The 23,370-nt window shown below is 46.9% G+C and overlaps 1 protein-coding gene across 1 annotated transcript in view; it reads right to left on the reverse strand.

The window, feature by feature from the left end:
- Positions 1-1,096: 1,096 nt before the first annotated feature.
- Positions 1,097-23,370, reverse strand: part of sdf4 (stromal cell derived factor 4) — a 74,110-nt gene continuing 51,836 nt past the window's right edge. Inside the window, exons 4-6 of the mRNA XM_080215188.1 lie at positions 17,801-17,959; positions 10,757-10,932; positions 1,097-3,160 (exon numbers count right to left, since the gene is read on the reverse strand). Coding sequence (XP_080071314.1) covers positions 2,984-3,160; positions 10,757-10,932; positions 17,801-17,959 — 512 coding nt within the window. The 3' untranslated portion in view covers positions 1,097-2,983. The remainder of the gene's footprint in view (positions 3,161-10,756; positions 10,933-17,800; positions 17,960-23,370) is intronic.

Raw genomic sequence — 23,370 nt, forward strand, 5'->3', positions numbered from 1 at the left:
GTCAGTGCCTGTGTGGGGTTTACACATTCTCCCCATGTCTGCACGGGTTTCCTCCAGGTGCTCCGGTTTCCTCCCACAATCCAAAGATGTGTAGGTTAGGTTGATTGGCCATCGTAAATTAGCATGAGGGAGATTAGAAGGGTAAATATTTGGGGTTACGGGGATAGAAGCTGGGTGGGATTGTGGTCGGTGCAGGCCTGATGGGCCGAATGGTCTCCTTCTGCACTGTAGGGTTTTCTATGAAGTGGTGTGTAGCTATCCACTCTCATTTCACTCAAAGCCAACCTGCCACCGCACTGCTCCTGTTCCTCAGCAATGTCAGTGAGATGCTACACCAGTGGGGCATAGGGTTGGTCACCTCATTATGGATGCCCCCACACTCTGGGAGGCAATGCTCAGTGTGCTGTGGGCTCACAGGTAGGGCTGTGTTCTGAAACAAGACCAGCACTCTAACCAGGTTCAATTCCTCACTTGGATCGCTGTCTGTGTAGAGTTTGCATGTTCTCCCCGTGTCTGTGTGAGTTTCCTCCGGGTGCTCCAGTTTCCTCCCACAGTCCGAACATATGTGGGTTAGGTGGATTGGCCATGCTAAATTAATCCTTATGAGTCAGGAGAACTAGCTAGGGTCAATGCATGAGGTTATGGGATAGTGCCTAGATGGGATTGTGGTCGGTGCAAATTTGATGGGCTGAATGGGCTCCTTCTGCACTGTAGGGATTCTATGATCTGTGATGCAGAGATTATGTCCAAGTTGCCTAATTTTCATCGCCCTACTGCTCTGTCTAGGTGCATCCGTGATTTTTGCAGCAGAGACAGAGAGCAGCTCACTCGCTGACTGCACCAGCCTCTTTTAGATTACTCTGGTCTACTCTCATCTTCCTGGTGCTGCTGGAGGGATCTGTTGGCCAATCCCATTGGAAGTCCCACTGGGCCCTGGTCAATGAGTGCCATGGGGTTCAATCACTTCAGGGCAGGACAGGCACAGACAGTGTCTACTCCAAGCCCCCTGGGTTACTCCGTCCACTGGCCCTCGTCTAAAAACTCTTTCCAAAAGCATCATCATCATTCTGTCCAATAAAAACATTTGTAAAGAGTATTTCTTTCTCGAATCGGTGATTTTATTTGATTTGATAAGCGCCGTGTGATAAAACAGATTCACATGAACAATAATTACCAAGAAGAGGTGATCAAAGTCAAACTCAAAGAATAGCAAGATAAAGCTCAAATATTTTGAAACAAATGATCATGTAATAAGTTACCAAGCTTCCCATTGGGAAGTTCAATGCTTGTTATCAACGGTGGCTCAATGAACCTCTAGGAGTGCCACGGTCTGTTGTAAGAAGTCTCACAACACCAGGTTAAAGTCCAACGGGCGTTGTGAGACTTCTTACTGTGCACACCCCAGTCCAATGCCAGCATCACCACATCACGGTCTATTGTGCCACAGGGGTCTACTTTTCAAAGAGAACTTTCATTCAGGAGTCACCTTTCTATGCCTGAAACGCATATTACAAGCTTTTACAAGCAGAAACTACGCAAACAAAAGCATTTAGAGAAGCTGTTTCAAAAGGTAATTCCCAGAAAATAAGAAAAAGGCAGTGACGGAAGCAATCCCTCATCGTGCACTATCCTGAAAATCTGCCATCGCAAAACTGCTGAAAGGGTTTATTTTTTGTCGATGTATTCAAATTGCCGTTATCAGTTGTCAAACACTAATCTTGCATCAAAGAGTAAACATGTAGATTAATACTAAAGATCACCAAATATCTGGTGTGAGCACAGCTCTGAGTCTCCGGTAGTTATCATTTATTAATTCCAATCTGCAATGCCTCGACTGATGGGCAGAAACTAAAACAACTTGAGCCATGTGTATTTATCATTCTGGAGGCAATTATGTCGCTTATTCACATAAACCTGTGGTGTGGTATCTCTCTCACAATCTGCAAACTGAATTAAAGCATCCTGTGTCCACAAAGGGTGAATCTTGCTCTTTTGCGCTCACACTATCATCGCATTTTCAGAGGCGCTGGAGCCACGAAAACCCTCTTTTCCAGCCCAAGTAATTGGCCTTTGTTATAAACGCTTGGCGTGGAAATCGGGAGGAAACCACACCTGGCGGTGTCCATTTCAGAACACTTCAGTCAGCGATCATGGTTAAAAGTCTCACGTTCTTAGCAGACGCTTCATGTGCTTGCTTCCAGATGGTTTTGTTTTTGAGTGGGCAGATCCACGGTGGATGTGCAGACGGACTGGAATAGCCGGGACGCTTCGGAAAAGAGAAGCACTGTTTGAGAATTTTTGACCTTGAAGGGGAGCAAGTAATGAAACCACGTAATGCGTCCCGGCTCTGGACAGCAGTGCAGATTGGGATTGCAGGATGAGCCTTCAGCACAGCCTAGTGGTGTTTCACATTCCCTTTAAGCAACAGTGTCCCAGTGGTGAGAGGTTTACTGTTGGAGATAAAATGCCAGCTAGAAGCGGTCTGGCTACTGCGCAGCATGACCAGAGTTCTCCTCACCCCTCGCACAGTGCACCAAGAGTGGGCCAGAATGTTCCAGTGACTCACAACAACCATTCACACCAACTCCTCTGACAAAGGGTCATCTGGACTCGACACATTCAGCTCTTTCCTCTCCTTCCAGATGTCAGCAGAGCTGCCGAGATCTCTTTTTAACTCACACTCACTCGTCCCCTGGACACCTGCTCCGTCAATCTCACTTTGCGGCTCTTGGCCAATTCTAGCATTAAAAGCTGATCTGGTCGTTTCTCGGATGATGAGGAGAGATTTCAAGCAAAGTTATAAAGTGGTCTTTCTGCTTCCAAGGTGAAGGAGCTGCCTCAGTTGGGGGAAATTGTACGCACACAGGATACAAACAGCAGAATTATGAAAAGCATTTTTGTTTTGTTTAAGCACATTTGAGGTTGATAACAGTTTGAGAGATTCCCAAGTTATACGATTCTGATGTGGGGATCCTCTCCCTCTTCAGAATTCTTCATGCACGCTCTGAGCGTAATTCATTAGCTTACTTCCCGTGAAGTATTCGCTGTATTTCAGAATCTCTTCCAGTTCAAGGTAGTGGTCTTGGTTCTCGTCTGCCACAGCTATCATCTGTTTAGCCTCATTCAGGGCACTGTATTCATTCATGGGATCCATGTATTCCTGTCAATGAAACAATAACCAGTTACTTACAGTTGACTTATTTTTCTCTGTGTGGCCGAGCAAGGCAGGAACATGAAGGGGCAGAGTCGTAGAAACTAAGAGTACGGCCACACAGTGGCACAGTGGTTAGCACTGCCACCTCACAGCGCCAGGGACCCCGGTTCAATTCCTGGCTTGGGTCACTGTCTGTGTGGAGTCTGCATGTTCTCCCCGTGTCTGCATGGGTTTCCTCCGGGTGCCCCGGTTTCCTCCCACAGTCTGAAAGACGTGCTGGTTAGGTGCATTGGCCATGCTAAATTCTCCCTCTGTGTACCCGAACAGGCACTGCAGACTAGGGGATTTTCACAATAGCTTCATTGCAGTGTTAATGTAAGCCTACTTGTGACACTGATAAAGTAAAAAAAAGGAGTAGGCCATTTGGCTCTTTGAACCTGATCCGCCATTCATTTTGATAATCAACTTCAATATCCTGATCCCCCCCATAACCCTTTAGCCTAAGAGCTTTGTCTAATTACTTCTTGAAATTATTTTTACTTAAAGAGGAAAACAATATGAATTATGAGGGAAAATGGGATAATGTCGCTGGACGAGTATTCCAGAGGTGCAGATTAATACTCTATACATGGGTTCAAATCCCACCATAGCAGCTGGCGGAATTTAAACTCAATGAACCAAATCAGGGATTACAAAGTTCGTCACAGTAATGGTGACCATGACAGTGTCACTGACTGTCATTAAAACTCCATCTGGTTCACTAATGTCCTTTAGGGAAGGAAATCTGCCATCCTTACCTGGTCTGGCCCACACAGGGAGTTATTTGTGATATTCTGATCTGGCATGTCCACCACAACTCTCACCAACTTTTACAGATGCACCATAGAAAGCATTCTTTCTGGTTGTATCACAGCTTGGTATGGGCTCCTGCTCTGCCCAAGACTGCACAAAACTACCACGGTTTGTGAATCAAGGTTTTGCTGCCTCAGGAAAGCATAGAGTCATAGAAGTTTACAGCATGGAAACAGGCCCTTCAGCCCGACTTGTCCATGCTACCCATTTTTTAACCATTAAGCCTTTTCCAATCGCCTGCATTTGGCCCATATCCCTCTATATCCATTTTACTCATAACTGTCTAAATGCATTTTAGCAGCCAGCATAATCAAGGGCCCTACACACCCCGGACACAGTCTCTTCCAAAGTTAAAATTAAAATTTATTTATTAGTCACAAATAGGCTTACATTAACACTGCAGCAAAGTTACTGTGAGAATCCCCTAGTCGCTTGTTTGAGTACACTGAAAGAAAATTTAGCATGGCCAATGCACCTAACCAGCACGTCTTTTGGACTGTGGGAAAAACCACTCTGCTAGCGGGAAAAACATACAAAAGTCTGAGGACACACTCCAACCGACTCAAGAACAGCTTCTTTTCTGCTGCCATCAGACTTTGGAACGGACCTACCTCATATCGAGTTGGTGTTTCTCTACACCCTAGCTATGATTGTAACCCTACATTCTGCACCTTGTCCTATCCCTCACCCCTATGTACTCAATGAACAGTCTGTGTAACACACAAGAAACAATACTTTTCACTGTATCCCAATATATGTGACAATAATAAATCAAATCAGATTTGTCCCTCGGTTAACTTCACAAAAAAACAGCTGATGTGATTGTTAACACATTGCTGTTAATGGGAGCTTGCTGTGCACACACTGCCTGATGCATGTCCCTACATTACAACTGTGACTACATTTCAAATAGAATTTTGGAGTACCTGGTTGGTGTGAAAAGCACTAAACAAGTTGTAACTCCTTCCTCTTCTTTAAAAGAGTGAATTGAAATGGCAGTTTGCTCCCTTCTCCCGCTGGCTGCGTTCTCTTTTGAAAGAACAGATCAGCAATTGCTCAACCTCAACCCTGCAGGGAGTCACTCATCTCAAAGCAGCCTCTTCGTTATCTGCCCCAAGCATAGAAAGTATTTAAAAATGGGCGGCCCGGTGGCAGTGGTTAGCACTGCTGCCTCGCAGTGTCAGGGACCCGGGTTCGATTCCCAGCTTAGGTCCCTGTCTGTGCAGAATCTGCACGTTCTCCCCGTGTATGTGTGGGCTTCCTCCCACAGTCCAAAGATGTGCAGGTTAGGTGCGACTGGCCATGCTAAATTGCCCCTTAGTGTCCAAAGATGTGTAGGTTAGGTGGGAAATGTGTAGGCTAAAGGAAAATGTGTGGGCCCATGGCCCATGTGAGACGGCAGTGCTAACCACTGTACCACCCATTTTTAAATAATCATTTCCATCCTTGGGGCAGACAGTGGAGAGGCTGCTCTGAGATGAAACGTGTGTGGTTACAGAGATAGGGCGGGGCCTGTGGAAGATGCTCTGTCAAGAGAGTCGGTGCAGACTTGATGGGCTGAATGGCCTCTTCTGCACTGTAGGGATTCTATGGTTCTATGAAAAATCCAGCAACAGTGTGTGCCCCATTCCTCAGGGCATTTGGGCATCATTCTGAGCAAATGTGCCTGTATTGTGCAGGCATTACGTTGGCTGTAAGGCAGGCATTCTGCATCTTTAGATGGCTCTAACGTGCTGAGGCCATGGGTTTGAGGCATGGCTGCGCAGCTGGAGGTGCCATTGGTTGAAAGGATAAACTGAGAACCCCTGTGCCAACGCGGGTAGGTACAGAGGATCCCACTGTACTATTACAAAGGCAATCAGGAGAGTTTCCCTGGGTGACCAGGCTAGTATGTACGTCTGAGCCAACATGACTAAAACAGATTATCCTCTCACTGCTCTTGACTGTGGAAGTTGGGTGGGAGCAAATTTCAAGGTAAGAAACACAGCAGTGGTGACAATGGGCAGGAATTTCCTGTCTGCGGGATGTTCTGGTGCCATCAAAGGCAACCTTTTCCTGCAGGTTTCCCCGGCAGCAGAGAAGGCAAACAACGGGAAACAACATCGACGGTGGTGGGAAGATTCTACCGCCACCAAACACAATGCATGGTGGGTGGGGGTGTGTGTGTGCGTGCACGCATCACTGGCTGGGCAGCATTTATTGCCCATCCCTAGATGCCCTTGTTCAGAGGGCAGTTGAAGGTCAACCACATTGCTGTGGCTCTGGAGTCAAATATAGGCCAGACCTGGTAAGGATGGCAGATTTCCTTCCCTAAAGGGACATTAGTGAACCAGGTGGGTTTCTCTGATAATGGTTTCATGGTCATCAGTAGATTCTTAATTCCAGATTTTTTTTAACTGAATTCAAATTTCACCATCTGCCCTGGCGGGATTCGAACCCAGGTCCCTACAACTTTAGCTGAGTTTCTGGATGAATCAACTTTTCCATAATACCATGAGGCCATCACCTCCCCATAAACTTCAAAAGGTAGTTAGTTGACTGTAAAGCCCTTTGGGACATCCTGAAGTCACAAAAGGCTCTATCTACATGCAAGCTTTCTTTATTTTCAGTCAAGGAGTGACTTCGTGACTCTGAATCCAAGTCCCAGAACTGGAGTGAGGAAGAAAAAAAACATGGAATTGGAATGGATATCATGTTGAAAACACTCAAACAAAGGTTCCAAACACAGGATACATTAAAAAAAATCGATATGACTCAGCAGAAAAGCTAATTAGTAAGAAGCTATACCCACTTCCCTTTCCCAAAGATTAAGGTGCACACAATCTAAACCACTCCTTAAAAATTAGTCAATTCAGCTCTCAGTTTGCTTGGGTTTCATACCTAAAGAAAATTTAAATCAAAATTTTTAAATTTTTATCTAGAATGCTCACATAGTACCCCACCCCAGGTTCTCTCACAATGTGATGAGCTGTGAGAAAAAAATCCAACTGGTTCATTGATGAGGTTGTAAAAACTCATGAGAAAAACCACTGACATGTCATTTTTGTCTTTTTTTTTCAAATGAAACTGTGCTTGACCACAGGTGGCTTATGACGGGAAAAACATCTCCTCATTCCGCATCGAGGCCACTTGCTAGATCAAGATGTAAGATGTAACGAGTGTGGTTGACAGAGGGGAGCTGGTGGATGTGGCGTTTGTAGATTTCCAGAAGGCGTTCGACAAGGTGCCTCACAAAAGGTTGCTGCAGAAGATTAAGATACACAGAGTTGGGGGTAAAGTGTTAGCGTGGATTGAGGATTGGCTATCTAACAGGAAGCAGAGAGTTGGAATAAATGGGTGCTTTTCTGGTTAGCAGTTGGTGACTAGTGGCGTGCTGCAGGGATCAGTGCTGGGGCCTCAACTGTTTACCATATACACAGACGATCTGAAGGAGGGGACCGAATGCAGGGTAACAAAGTTTGCTAATGACACAAAGATGAGTGGGAAAGCAATTTGTGTGAAGGACGCGGAAAGTCTGCAGAGATTTGGGTAGGCTGAGTGAATGGGTGAGGATCTGGCAGATGGCATATAACATTGGCAAATGGACTATTATTTAAATGGTGAAAAATTACAACATGTCACTGTGCAGAGGGACCGGGGGGTCCTTGTGCATGAATCGCAAAAACCCAGTCTGCAGGTGCAGCAGGTGATCAAGAAGACAAATGGAATGCCAGCCTCTATAGCGAGGGGGATAGAATATAAAAGCAGAGAGGTCTTGCTGCAGCTGTACAGGGTACTGGTGACACCGCAACTAGAGTACTGTGTGCAGTTTTGGTCCCCTTATTTGCAAAAGGATATACTGGCCTTGGAGGGAGTACAGAGAAGGTTCACCATGTTGATTAAGAGATGAGAGGGTTAGCTTATGAGGAGAGATTGAGTAGATTGGGCCTTTACTCGTTGGAGTTTAGAAGACAGAGGGGTGATCTTGTAGAGACATATAAGATAATGAAGGGGCTAGATAGAGTAGAGGCAGAGAGATTCCACTTAGAAAGGAAACAAGAACTAGAGGACACAGCCTCAAAATAAGGGGAAGTCAGTTTAGAAAAGAGTTGAGGAGGAACTTCTTCTCTGAGGGTAGTGAATCTCTAGAATTCTCTGCCCATTGAAGTGGTGGAGGCTACCTCATTGAATATGTTTAAGTCACAGGTAGATAGATTTCTGATCGATAAGGGGATTAAGGGTTATGGGGAGCAGGCGGGTAAGTGGAACTGAGCCACTTTCAGATCAGCCATGATCTTACTGAATGGCGGGGCAGGCTCGAGGGGCTAGATGGCCTACTCCTGCTCCTACTTCTTATGTTCTTATCAGTGTGTTCCGGCCAAGTGACTTGCAGTGGTTGACAATCTCTGTACAGAAAGAAGTTACATTGATGGCGCCTTTCATCAGCTCAGGATATCCTAGTGTGCTTTACATGAACTTTCTGTAGTGCAGCCACTATTGCCTTGTTGGAGTCAATCTGAACACACACAGCTCCCAGCAATGTGATAATGACCAAATATTTTATTTATTAGGGTCACAAGTAGGCTTACATTAACATTGCAATGACCAGATTATCAACTTTCTGTGATGTTTGGTACAGGTGGCACAGTGGTTAGCACTGCTGCCTCACAGCGCCAGGGTCCTGGGTTCAATTCCAGCCTCGGGTCTGTGCGGAGTCTGCACGTTCTCCTTGTGTCTGCATGGGTTTCCTCCAGGTGCTCTGGTTTCCTCCCACACTCTAAAGATGTGCGGGTCAGGTGGATTGGCTGTTCTAAATTGCCCCTCAGGAGATTAGAAAGGTAAATACATGAGACTACGGGGATAGGGCCTGGGTGGGATTTTGTCGGTGCAGGCTGATGGGCTGAATGGCCTCCTTCTGCGCTGTAGGGGTTATATGAGGGGCGAATCTTGGGCAGGAGATTGGGGAGACCTCCCCTGTGCTTCAAATAATGCCAGGGGTCTTTTTTTTCACATCTTCTACAGGAAGATAGAGCCTAGCTTTAATGTCTCATCCAACAGTTGCACCTCTGACAGTGCAGCACTCCCTAATGCCATCCTTCACAGGCACTGAAATCCCTGCAGCAGACAGTTAACTGTCAAATTTGTCAGAGTTTCCATACCCACCCCCTCTAGCCACTGGATGGGGCCACCCCCACCCCCACCCCCATAAAGTCAATGCAGTACCTGAACTGCTGGCTAGATTGACAGTCCATAACCAAGCCCAGACTGAGCTTGTGGGTGACAGGGCTTAATGCCACACCAGCCAGAACTTTCACACTCTGGACCTTTACAGAATGGTTATGGTGCAGAAGGCGGCCATTCAGCCCATCATGTTTGCCTTCACTCTCCTAACAAGTGTCTGGTGCTGTTCCCCTGCCTTTTCCCCAGCACGCTGCATACTGTTCAAATCATCTACTGCACTCTCGATGGCTCGATTGCACCTGCCTCCACCTCAGTTCCAGGCAGTGCATTCCACACCCTAACCACTCATTGCGTGAAAAATGTTTTGTTTCCCCACATCACATATTGCTTTCTTTGCAAATAACTTTAAATCTGCGCCCTCTCGTTCTTGGCAGTTACAAGTGGGAACAGTTTCTCCCCATCTACTCGCCCAGCCCCCTCATAATTTTGAGCATCTCTACCAAATCTCCTCTGAAACCCTATTCTCTCCAGGGACAACAGTCCCAATCTTTTCGATCTATCCCCATAACTGAAGTTTCTCATCCCTGGGACCATTCTTGTAAGCTACAGAGTCAGCATCAAGGAACTGGAAGGTTGTTACTGGAAGACTAAAGAGAAATGTTCAGCAGGCATCTGCCAGCTCCTTGGTTGGCCACCAAAGCAGAGGAAGGTGCAAATCACCTCCTGAAGGAATCACAAAGCCACCAGGAATGACCTTCAAGCTTGCAGCAGACGAATCAGCCCAGTCGGGAAAAGTTAATCAGAATAAGACAGAGGAGCAAAACTGGGCCATTCAGCCCATCGAGTTTGCACTGCCATTCGATCATGGCTGATAAGGGACGGCAGGGTGGCACAGTGTTTCACACTCCAGCTGCCTTACAGCTCCAGGGCCCGGGTTCGATTCCCGGCCTGGGATACTGCCTGTGTACGATCTCCCTGTGTCTGCGTGGGTTTCCTCCCCACTTTCCTCCCACATTCCAAAGATGTATGGGTTCGGTGCATCGGCCGTACTATATTGCCCCTTGCTGTCAGGGGACTAGCTAGGGTGAATGCAGGAGGTTAAAGGGATAGGGCCTGTGTGGGATTGTGGTCATTGCAGACTCGATGGGCTGAATGGCCTCCTTCTGCATTGTAGGATTCGATGATAAGTTTCTCAACCAATGATATCTGGATGATCTCGATTTTGAGATAAAATGGCTTCATAATTAATAACACAGAGAGCCAAAGTGACACAATTTTTATGATGAAACAATTACGGTTACTGCAGGTTTGCAGGCAGAATTTTCCAACACATAGCGTGGAGCGGTGTTGATATCAGATGTTGATAGTGAGGTGTTGGAACTGAAAACCACGTCAGTTGAAACAGCAATAATTCAAATATTTGCATGACATGCACCTATTGCACGGCTGCCAACCTCTTCCCGCAATAAATTACTTCACAAAGAACCAGCTGTACCTAAAACGTTGGTGTTTTCAATACAAGTGTTTACTAAAGAAATGGCTGTGCTTTTACACTGTTAGCATGAAAAGGCGTTTGAAGAAAGTACCCACCTCCAGCTCTTCCATTGTGACAATGCCATTGTGATCTGCGTCAATAACTTCCTCAAACTCCTTCCTTCGCTCTTTGACCCAATCGTCATCGACATCTTGAGCCTCTTGGTTTTCCACCGTGCCAACTGGCAATGAGATGAACTCTGAGACCGTCAGCCTTTTGTCTCCGTCTTGATCTGCGGGAGGCGAGGGGCCAAATCCATGAGTACAGCAGCAGACCAGAAAACAAAAACTAAATCCCAACAAACAAGGTCGAGGGGACCGTTCAAACCCGGCCGCTTTGTTCAACCGTACTGTCTGGGTGAAGACAGCGCGACAAGAGAAAAAGAAACATCATCTCGAATTCAAGTGATTGAGATTTCACTAATTACCACTGATACTTTATAGGCAGCATTCCCCAACCATGCTCCCCACAAAACTGGATTATCCCACCTGAGATTGACAGCCCTTTGCAGGGTCTGCTCCCTCCCCGCGATGGACGGGATGGGAAAATTTCCCCCCTTTAAATGTCCACATGTTGTACAATTGCACGACTCACTGTTCAACCTTCTCCCCCAAATCACAAAACGTTTTCTGCAGCTTTCTTTGTGGGAGGTTAAGGAATTACTAATTTTGTCCCTCTCTTGTTCATGGGATGTTGGGGGGGGCGCTGGCTAGGCCAATACTGATTGCCCATCCCTAACAGCCCTGCACAACAGAACTTTCTCCCATCCCGGCAAAAGGGGTTGCTTTGGGTGCTCCTGCCTGGATTCCATTTTTGGCACCATAAATTGTGTTCTGAGCTGGCAATAAGTTGCTCCCCCCACTTACGCCCTCAAACCTTGCAGGGCATCAAGATTCGATCTCGCCCGTCCCTGCTCCACCCAACACAAAGGCAGTGTGGCGCTCCCATTCTTCAGCAACAACTTTGTACAGGTGCCAAGGGTGGCACAGTGGTTAGCATTGCTGCCTCACAGCGCCAGGGACCCAGGGTCCTATCTGTGTGGAGTCTGCATGTTCTCCCTGCATCGGTGTGGGTTTCCTCTGGGTGCTCCGGTTTCTTCTCACAGTCTGAAAGAAGTGCTGGTTAGGTGCATTGGCAATGCTAAATTCTCCCTCTGTGTACCCGAACAGGCGCCGGGGTGTGGTGACTCGGGGATTTTCACAGTAACTTCGTTGCAGCGTTAATGTAAGCCTACTTGTGACAATAGTAAATAAAGCTTAAAACTTTAAACACGGCCACCTTCCCCGGGTGTCAGAATGGGCTCCCTCCCCCTGGAAATTAAGATGGCATCAACGTCCTTCCAGAGAGCTCACCAGCAATATCACCGTATTTGTCAGAGTGCCTTTCCAGCAGCTCCCCGGTGTGAATTTAATTCCCATTGAAAAGCTATTTTATATTCTCCCCTCACGTTTTTTCTGAAACGTCTTGGCAGCGAGCACCATTTCCCTGGCAACAGCAGATAGTGTTTTCCTGGGTTAAGGACCCCTCGGTGTGCGTCATCTGATTCCATATTCAACAGATGGGTTATTGCAGAAGAGCAGGGGTTTTCAGAGGTGAGTGTGGGTTTGTTTTTTGAGGTCTTGTATCAATGGGAGCGCTTTGTTAGCTGTGAGTCAATATTATTCTTTGAGTTGGTTCTCCCCCTGAATTTCAGAAGGGTCAAAGTGTGTTAACACAGGAAGCTACTCGAACATAGAAATTCACAGAATCCCTACAGAGTAGAAGTAGGCCATTTGGCCCATCAAACCTGCGCCGATAATAATTCCACCCAGGCTAATTTATCATGGCCAATCCACCTAACCTGCACATCTTTGGAGGAAACCTCTGTACCTGGAGAAAACCCACACAGACATGGGGAGAATGTGCAGGCTCCACACAGTGACCCGAGGCTGGAATTGAACCTGGGTCCCTAGCGCTGTGAGGTAGCAATGCTAACCACTGTGCCACCATGCCATCCAAGTGGAGCTTGATATAAATTATTTATATTCATACAAGATGGATTCCTTTACTAACCCTTGTTCCTGATCTCCAACATGGTGGGCGGCATGGTGGTTAGCATCGCTGCCCCACAGCACCAGCGACCCAGGTTCGATTCCCAGCTTGGGTCACTGTCTGTGTGGAGTTTGCACGTTCTCCCTGTGTCTGCATGGGTTTCCTCCGGGTGCTCCGGTTTCCTCCCACAGTCCAAAGATGTGCCAGTTAGGTGAATTGGCCACGCTAAATTATCACTTAGCGTCAGGAGGACAAGTTAGGGTAAGTAAGGGGTTATGGGGATAGGGGATAGGGCCTAGGGGGGATTGCAGACTCGATGGCCTGAATGGCCTCCTTCTGCACTGTAGAGTTCTATGAATATCTGCAAACACGTGATGAAATTCATGCTGCACTGAAACTTCTAACTCTGAAAAGATTCTGCTCTGCTGAAGTCAACCTGACACTCGAAACGTCAGCTGATTTTGTCTTTGTGTCAATGTTACTGTTTTGTGAATGACTTTGATGGTGCAGGTTTCAAAGCGTGGTTCAGCTGAACCACAGGAGCCGTCTATGAGAGGTTGGACGGTGCGCTGCACAGGGACCCTGACACAATGGCATATAGAGCGGCCTCGTAAGCCAAAACTAGAAATCATGTTGGGGTAATGAGCACCCTGTATGTGCTAGTCCAACAAGAGAAACAATAATCTTTCAAGTCTTTTCTGCAAGCACTGGAGTACTTGCAGGTTGTAAATAGGTGGTGGGCTGTTTACCACATGTCAGTGGAAAACCCCAAGTTGAAAGAGAGCACGTCACGTCTCCCTGAGTAGCTTTTTTTTAAAAGTTTATTTATCAGCGTCAGGCTTACATTAACACTGCAATGAAGTTGCTGTGAAAATCTCCTAGTTGCCATATTCCGGCACCTGTTTGGGTACACTGAGGGAGAATTTAACGTGGCCGAACTTGCACGTCTTTTGGACTGTGGGAGGAAACCGGAGCACCCGGAGAAAACCCACGCAGACACGAGGAGAATGTGCAAACTCCACACAGTGACCCAAGCCAGGAATCGAACTGGGGTCCCTGGTGCTCTGAGGCAGTGCTAACCACTATGCTAGCTGCAAGAGGAGTTAAAATAAACTGCCATATTGTCAGCGGCTTCTGCATTACAAGCTCCCCTCATTTCTTTCCTCGAAGGTCTCTCAGCTTTTTCCTAGTCTCTCATCTCTTAATTGCCCTCCACCAGCCGGTGGTCGAACCTTTTCCGAGCCTCCTGCCAGCATTGCTCCAGGAAAGCTGGTCCCAGAATGAAGCAGGAAAGCGGTTTTCACCTTCCGCTCTGAATCAGCACTTCCCAGCACAACACTAGTAAAGTCTGTACTTTGAGATAATGATCACTCACCTCACCCTATAGATCAAAAGTAAAAGATAGCATGTGTGTCTTGGCTGCATTTTACTGCAGAGAGAAATGGGACATTTGCCCTTCCCTCACTGCGTGATATATGACGGGTTTGACACAGGACAATGCCTCACTCAACCCACTTCCTTCAAGTCCATTACTTCCGAACTCTCCTGTTGCACACATCAGCCTGGATGGAACGTATGTCTGCCACTGAACTTGCCGTCAGAAATATTGGGTGGGATTTTGCAGCTCACACTGTGATGGGTTCTCTCAGGCCGGGCACAGCGAGCCAGTCAGAAGTTTCAGCAGCTCTGGAAGATCCCATCAGCAGGCGGGGCTGGAAAATTCTGCTTAATTTGGGGAACTTAAGCGCCACTGACCTGCTGGCCAACACTCTCTGAAAACAACTAAAAGGGAACAAGTGCGGCCTTACCTGAAACAAAAACAGAAAATGCTGGAAAATCTCAGCAGGTCTGTGGAGGGAGAACAGAGCCAACGTTTTGAGTCTGGTTGCCCCTTTGTCAGGTTCATCCAGACTTTAATATTGGCTCTGTTGTCCCTCCACAGACACTGCCAGACCTGCTGAGATTTTCCAGCATTTTCTGTTTCTGTTTCAGATTCCATCAGCTGCTGGAGTATTTTGCTTTTTATCTCTGTGGCCTTGCCAGTCCCGCAAACAAGCTTAAATGGTAAAACAGTGGGCTAGATATTCCTCCCTCTCCAGGGTGTGTTTTGCAGCAGCGGGCGGTGGCGCGCCACTCACTGTGGCAGGATTTTCCAGTCCCGCTGGTGTCAGTGGGGCTTCCCTTTGAAGTCAGTCCTCGCTGACAGGAAATCCCTGGCAGGGCTGCGTGATCCCGCTGGCGTGAACGCCAGCAAGACTTCAGCAAATGTGTTCAGCTTGATATGCCAGCTTCCCACTTCTCATGGTCTCGGGGGAAGACTGACTGCTCACTACCTGGCAACGGCGAGTCACCTGACACTTCTGTCACATGACCTCTCAAGCTGCCTTGAACATTATTGGTGAAGGTCAGGCACCTGGAACTTTGAGCAGTCTGGTTCATATTGCAAGCCAGGAGTCAGTAGCATCAATAGACCCAGATACTCAGGCCCAAGGCACACAGGTTCAAATCTCACCATGGTGCAATTTAAAGTCAATTCATAATTCTGGAACTGAGTGTTGGCCTCAGTAATGGCAACCATCCATTGATTCTGTCTACACTTCCTGCTGCCTCGGAAAAGCAGCCAGCATTATCAAGGATCCCACGCATCCCGGACATTCTCTCTTCCACCTTCTTCCTTTGGGAAAAAGATACAAAAGACACGTACCAATCGACTCAAGAATAGCTTCTTCCCTGCTGCCATCAGACATCTGAATGGACCTACCTTATATTAAGCTGCTCTTCCTCTAAGCCCTAGCTATAACTCTAACACTACATTCGGCACCCTCTCCTTTCCTTCTCTGTGTACGGTACGCTTTGTCTGTGTGGCGCGCAAGAAACAATACGTTTCACTGTCTGCTAATACATGTGACAGTAATAAATCAAATCAAAAAAATTACTATTAAAATCCTATCTGTGGCATTCATTTAAAGGAAGGAAATCTGCTGTCTTTACCCGGTCTGGCCTACAAATGACTCCAGATCCAAAGCAACGTGGTTGATTCTTAACTGCCCTCTGAAATGGCTGAATGAGATATGTTCAAGGGATGGGCAACAAACGCTGGCCTTGCCAGCGATGACCACATCTCATGAATGAATAAAGATAACATAACACTCAGTATGGGAGGCTCAAATCTACTCCCAGCTTCTATTTTTAGCTAATTGAAGAAGCAGCAAAGAGTGAAATGAATAAAATGCCTATTTTTGTTGATAGCTTTCCAAATGAGAAAGCCCGTAAAGTTCACTGCTTAAAACTAGCCTTCTGGAAAGTACAAAAATAACTAACTTCCTGGCTTCCCAGTGTGCGATTTCGGGTTTAGCCCTAAAATGGACTGGGGAATCCCTCTTGGAAGATCCAGAGGGATTCCTGGGTTTGTCCGGCGATTATCCAAAAGGCTAACTTCCCCTGGACCATTGCGCTGGGCTGGGAACCTGCCAACAAAGCAATTTAAATTGCTAACTTCAAGTAGTTCTTCCAGTTTTACCCTAATAATTATTCAGAAAGAGTTAGAAGGAAAATGTCACTTCTAACTTTGGACCCAGACCTGTATGGGACATCCCTCACACCCCTGGGGGACATCCCTCACACCCCTGGGGGATATCCCTACACTCCCCCACAGATGAACACATCCCACCCTACTGTATTTCTAACCATCTAGCTGCACAAGATTCCCCACCCCCCCCCAATCTGAATGGCGCTCATGACCCGAATGACCCCTCCCCAACCCAAACAGCTCCCCCCCCCAACCTGAACGCCTTCCCCCAACCGTCCCCCTGCAAACACCCCCCTGACCAGAACGACACATCCCCAGACACAAAGAAAACTCCCCCAACCTGAATGACACCCCCAAACACGACGCCACTCCCCCAACCTATCGACACTCTTCGCCTCTTCTCAAAGCCGAGGGAAATCTTCTTGCCCTTTTGCCTGAATTCCATTGGAATCATCGCTGCACACCCCCCGCCACTCCAGTTACGCCTCACGCTTCCTCCCGACTAGCTGCAGCTAACACCCCACCAGTTCACGTCAGGGTTATTCTGCTCACTGTGTTCCCCTGTTCATGCTGCTATGAGATTGTTTCCTTGAATGTTTTCATTCATCAGTTATAAAGATATTGTAGACCGGATATAAAGGCTGTTTAATAATTGAACACTGTCTAACTGGGTAATTAAGAGACGGTTTTGCTCCAGTTAGCGAGCAGGAATGTGGCACACGGTAAGGATGGACAGACTGTGGTGACCCGTAGCCAGAGTGTGGGGGTGGGGCAGTCGGAAACAGGAGACTGGGAGTTGACACCGCCAGGCTATGGCACAAAATTGGAGTCGGCAACCCTTTCCTGCAGGAAAAAGGCATCACGTGTCATCAGCCATCAAAGTGGCATTGTGGTTAGCACTGCTGCCTCACAGCACCAGTGACCCAGGTTCGATTCTCAGCTCGGGTCACTGTCTGTGTGGAGTATGCACACTCTCCCCGTGTCGGTGTGGGTTTCCTCCGGGTGCTCCAATTTCCTCCCACAGTTCAAAGACGTGCGGGTTAGGTGGATTGACCATGCTAAATTGACCTTAGTGTCAGGGTGATTAGCAGGGTAAATAAGTCAGGTTGTGGGGATAAGGCCTGGATGGGATAGTTGTCGGTGCAGGCTCCATGGGCCGAATGGCCTTTTTTGGTACTGCAGGGATTCTATGATTCATCACAACTTCCTTGATTTTGAACGTTATAGCGTTTATTTTAAGAGAAAGAAAATCTTTTGTGCATTTTGTGTTTGTCCCATACCAGCCATCACTCAACAAACAAAAAGCCAGATTCAAATTCACGAGATTCCAATCTGTGACGACCCCTCATCGCGCAGCAATTAAACTCCTACTGACCTCAAGACCTGTTTGCTTAACAGCAGAATGACATGGTGGCCCTTGCAAATCAGACCCCTCACTGCATGTATGTATTGGCAGTAATGCCCAAGGAGCTCAGCTAATTATCTTATTAAAACAATTTTAAAAAAAACACTCCATCAAAATGGCTGAAATGCTTTTTACCTAAATCGCGGATAATCTCCTTCACCATAAACTTCAGCATTCCACGGCTGTGTTCTGGGTGCAGGAAAGCCAAGAATTCTTCTTCATTCAGAAGATGGTCCGCTGGAGGTTCTTCAGCCTGAAACCAGCGATCTTTTAGATTATCCAGGACTTCCTGAGCTGCAATCCAACCAAAGCACATTTTATTAACCAGCGATTTTAAGGACGGCTTTCGACTTGGGAAAGAAGATTATGCACATTGAAGAACTTAGAAACATAGAACATTATAGCACAGTACAGGCCCTTCGGCCCTCAATGTTGTGCCGAGCTATGTCCAATCCCAAGATCAAGCTATCCCCTCTCTATGATTCTGCAGTGCTCCATGTGCCTATCCAGTAACCACTTGAAAGTTCCTAAAGTGTCCGACTCCACTATCACAGCAGGCAGTGTATTCCACACCCCAACCACTCTCTGAGCAAAGAATCTACCTCGGACATCCCTCCTATATCTTCCACCATGAACTTTATAGTTATGCCCCCTAGTAACAGCTACAACCACCCGAGGAAATAGTCTCTGCGTTCACCATCAGGTGAACATCTATACAGGATTCTCAGAGGGTTTGACAGGGTAGATACTGAGAAGTTGTTGCTCCTTGTGGGGGAGTCTAAGTCCAGGGGGCATAACCTCAGAGTAAAGGTTTACCCATTTTGGACAGAGGTGCGGAGGAATCTCTCAGACGGGAGTGAATCTGTGGAATTCTTTACCGCAGAGGGCTGTAGAGGCTGAGTCATTAAGTATGTTCAAAGCTGAGATAGATTTTTTAATCAGTAAAGGAATCAAGGGTTATGGGGAGAATGCAGGAAAGTAGATTAATCCTATCAGATCAGTCATGATCTCATTGAATGACAGAGTAGACTGGATGGGCTGAATGGACCCCCTGCATCCCAGACATTCTCTCTTCCATCTTCTGTCGGGGAAAAAGATATAAAAGTCTGAGGTCACATACCAACCGACTCAAGAACAACTTCTTCCCTGCTGCCATCAGATTTTTGAATGGACTGGCCTTATGTTAAGCTGATCTTTCTCTATACCCTAGCTATGATTGTAACACTACATTCTGCACGCTCTCCTTTCCTTCTGTATGAACCGTATGCTTTGTCTGTTGAGCGCGCAAGAAATAATTTTCACTGTATGCTAATAATAAATTAAATCAAACATCTTGTGGAAAAAGTTATTGCACCATCACACACCAGGTTTATTACTTTTGTTGGACAGTTCAAATTGGTTGGGTTTTTTTTAAAAAATGGAAGGAGCAACCCCCTCCTTTTCAAACAACGGCAGCCGGAATTTTCCAGTCCTGTCCGTGGAGGGCAAGGTCATGGGCGGGTATGGAAAATTTGTTCAAAGAAGAGTGGGGGGTGGGGGGGGGGAGGGGGGATGAAATAGTTCCAGTGCCTGGGAGGTTGCCTATGTGCATTGGGGTGGGGGTTACATGCTCGCCTTGTCTCACAGAGGGAGGTCAGTTCATTCCCATGTTTAACCAAATTATACACACGTAATGCAAGGGCAAAACAGTGGAACAGTGGTTAACACTGCTGCCTCACAGTGCCTGGGACCCGGGTTTGATTCCTGGCTTGCGTCACTATCTGTGCAGACTTTGCACATTCTCCCCGTGTCTGTGGGGGTTTCCTCCAGGTGCTCTGGTTCCCCCCCCCACCACACAGTCAGAAAGATGTGCTGAATTCTCCCTCAGTGTACCCGAACAGGCGCCAGAGTGTGGCAACTGGGGGATTTTCACAGCAACTTTGTTGCAGTGTTAATGTAAATCTACTTGTGACACTAATAGATAAATTTGAAAGTTTAAGTGAAGTATATGCTGACCACACAAAACATTGACTGTGAGAGCCGTGCACTCACTCCTGCATCCAGGATGTCTTTGGCTTTAACCAATTGATGTTGATGACAGTTCAATTAATATAAGAATGATTAACTTAGAATCATAGAATCTCTACACTGCAGAAGGAGGCCATTCAGCCCATCGAGCCTGCACCGACAACAGTCCCACCCAAAGTCTATCCCCTTGACCCTACATATTTACATTGCTAATCTCCCTGACACTAATGGGCAATTTAGTATGGTCAATCCACCTAACCCGCACATCTTTGGACTGTGGGAGGAAACCGGAGCACCTGGAGGAAACCCATGCAGACATGGGGAGAATGTGCAGACTCCACACAGACAGTGGTCTGAGGCTGGAATTAAACCCGGGTCCCTGGCGCTGTGAGGCAGCACTGCTAACCACTGTACCACTTATGAAATATTCATTGTGCATTAAATGTATTCAAGGGTTATGATTAGTGAACAAGCCTGATTTCAGTCTTGCGGCCCACTGAGATGGAGGGGGGACATTCAGGCAGCCCACTCACTAGCCTAGGTTGCCCATTGCTGCTGCAATCTGTTCTAATCATGCTTTTGGACTGGAGTCCAGAGTAGCTTGTGCTTTGCTTCAATGATGTGCTTTTATTTTCACCACTGGCAACTTTGAAAAATAAATACACACTGCCAAGTCTACGAAACGTTGAAAAAAAATGTAACAGACCGAGAGTGCCCTTTCCGCTAGGGAAAGTGTTTCCTTTGCAGTCAGTCCCCCAGCCGACCTGGGTTCACTGTGTGTACACTACAACAAAGCACACCAGCCAGATCGCCAGTCACCTCACGTTGAGTAACCGCAGAATTGGTGCAGCAATGTGGTGGCGAGATCGAAATTGAACTCATCAAAATGCCACCTGGCCGCACAGAACAATAAAGAACACCCACTACATCACTCAACGTCCGAGGAAGCAGGTGGTAAAATGCCAGCTTCAAGAGGTACCAAGTATTTGGCAACCATCCAATCTACGAAAAAAAACTGAAGTCCAGAAAGCAAAGCCAGAGGTTCTCCAGGATACTCGGCTAAGGAAATTTGGCATGTGTGCTATGACTTTCACCACAGATGCACCATAGAAAGCATCTTTTCTGGATGTATCACAGCTTTGGTATGGCTCCTGCTCTGACCAAGACTGCAAGAAGCTACAAAGGGTTGTGAACACAGCCCAGTCCAGCACTCAAACCAGCCTCCCGACCATCGACTCTGTCTACACTTCCCATTACCTCTGAAAAGCAGCCAGCATAATCAAGGACCCCATGCACCCTGGACATTCTCTCTTCCACCTTCTTCCGTCCAGAAAAAGGTCTGAGATCAGGTACCAACTGATTCAAAAGCAGCTTTTTTCCTGCTGCTGTCAAGACTTTTGAATGGACCTACCTTGCACTAAGTTGATCTTTCTCTATACCCTAGCTCTGACTGTAACACTACATTTTGCACCCTCTCCTTTCCTTCTCAATGAATGGTATGCTTTGTATAGCGCACAAGGAACAATACCTTTAACTGCATACTGATAATGTGACGATAATAAATCAAAAAGAAAAAGAAGAAATGGAGATAAAAGGACTATGATTGGGGGTACTTTGATCGAAATGTCTGAGTACAGCGACTGATGATCAGATAATAAATCACACTGTTTCGTCTCAGTATTTGCTTTGTGTCAGGAAAGCAGGATCCCCATGTAAGCTGTAACCACAGGATAAGTGGGGTGTTGGTCTCAGAATACGCAGAACTGAATTGTTGAAATGAAAATGATAAAATGCCAATTGGCCTCAAAAAGGAACTGAAAATCCACCGTGACCTAATTTTTACATCATTCTTCATAGCAACGTGACTCCTTAGTAATCAAATGTTTCTGACTGACTCAGAGAAGCTCTGGAGACCTGAGAAATAGTCCTGGGGTAGAATTTTAACGATCAGCACACCCCATGCTAGTGCCAATTCCCCAAAGCCCACTACCATTTGCCATCCACTTGAACGTTGATTGGTAATGGACAGGACGTCCATCCGTGCCATTGGAAAGACATCCCACATGGGCGGCACGGTAGCACAGTGGTTAGCACTGCTGCCTCACAGCGCCTGGGGCCCGGGTTCGAATCCAGCTTTGGGCGACTGTCTGTGTGGAGTTTGCACGTTCTCTGCGTGGGTTTTCTCTGGATGCTCCGGTTTCCACCCACAGTGCAAAGATGCATGGGTTAGGTTGACTGGCTATGCTAAGTTAATGTCAGGGGGATTAGCAGGGTAAATATGAGGGGTTACGGGTTTAGGGCCTGGGGTGGGATTGTGGTCAGTGTATTTGGGGTACAGTGTCTGGGAGAGCATTTGTTGCCCATCCTTAATTGCCCCTTGAACTGAGTGGCGCGCCAGGCCAACTCAGAGGGCAGTGAAGAATCAACCACAGTGCTGTGCGTCTGGAGTCACATGTAGGCCAGACCAGGTAAGGATGGCAGATTTCCTTCTCTAAAGGACATTAGTGAACCTGATAGGGGCTTTATTTATGATGTTTGATCATAGTTTCAGGGCCACCATTACTGTGACAAGCTCAATTATTTCAGATTTTTTATTCATTGAATTTAAATTCCACCAGTGCCAGGGGCCCAGGTTTGATTCTGGTCTCGGGTGGCTGTCTGTATGGAGGCTGCACATTCTCCCCGTGTCTGCGCGGGTATCCTCCCACAGTTCAAAGATGTGCATGTTCAGTGGATTGGCTAAAATTGCCCCTTAGTGTCCAAAGGTGTGTCGGTTTGGGGGATTAGCAGGGTAAAGGCATAGAGTTATGGGGATAGAATGGGTGGATTGGGTCTGAGTAAGATGCTCTGACAGAGAGTCGGTGCAGACTTGATGGGCTGAACAGCCTTCTTCTGTCCTGTAGGGATTCTATGATAGATTCTCTGGTAATCTGGGTGTTCTGTATTTCAGGTGGGTGCAGCTACCTCGTAGGCTGCCCAACCTCCCTGTCCTCTCACTCTTACTCTGCTCCAAAGTTCTCAACGGGAAGCCCCTTTGATTTGATGTGGGAGGTTGGGGAAGAGCTGCGGGAGGTGGGGGCTGTGGAGGAGGCGGACACGATTAGAGATGGAGACCATGAACAGAAAACACAAAAGGTGAAATATAAAACACAAAGTAAAATATTCATGAGCCTTTGCAGTTTCTTACTTCAAACATCTGCCCTCATTGAGTAAAGGTTTTTCATGCTACATCCTACAGGACAATGCTACACTGTGCCACATAAGGGGTGATTCATCCCACGTTCAGCATTCATGCCCCATTGTCCTGCAATTTCCCTTTACAGCAACTTGTATCATCCTCACTTCTTTAATTATTAATCGGCAAAATTTTGTAATTTTACTCTGCACTCCCAAGGCATTTATATACAGCAGATGAAGCAGTGCTCCCTGCACCGATCACTGGGAAACACCAACGTCCACCACCCACTTGTCCGAGAAACAACCATCTACCACCTACTCACTGCCTTCTGTTATTAAGCCAGTTTTTTAATGCACTGGAAACTGGCCTTGATTTTGTTAATGAGCCTTTTGCGTGATACTTTGGCAAGTGCTTTCTTGAAACCATATAAACAACATCCACCACACTCTCTCCAGCAATCTTTGTTTATCTCAGTTATGGGAAGGTGATGGCCTAGAGGCATTATCGCGAGACTGTTAAC

This window comes from Carcharhinus amblyrhynchos, chromosome 30, assembly GCF_965287045.1.
Source record: "Carcharhinus amblyrhynchos chromosome 30, sCarAmb.v2.hapA, whole genome shotgun sequence".
NCBI lineage: Eukaryota > Metazoa > Chordata > Chondrichthyes > Carcharhiniformes > Carcharhinidae > Carcharhinus > Carcharhinus amblyrhynchos.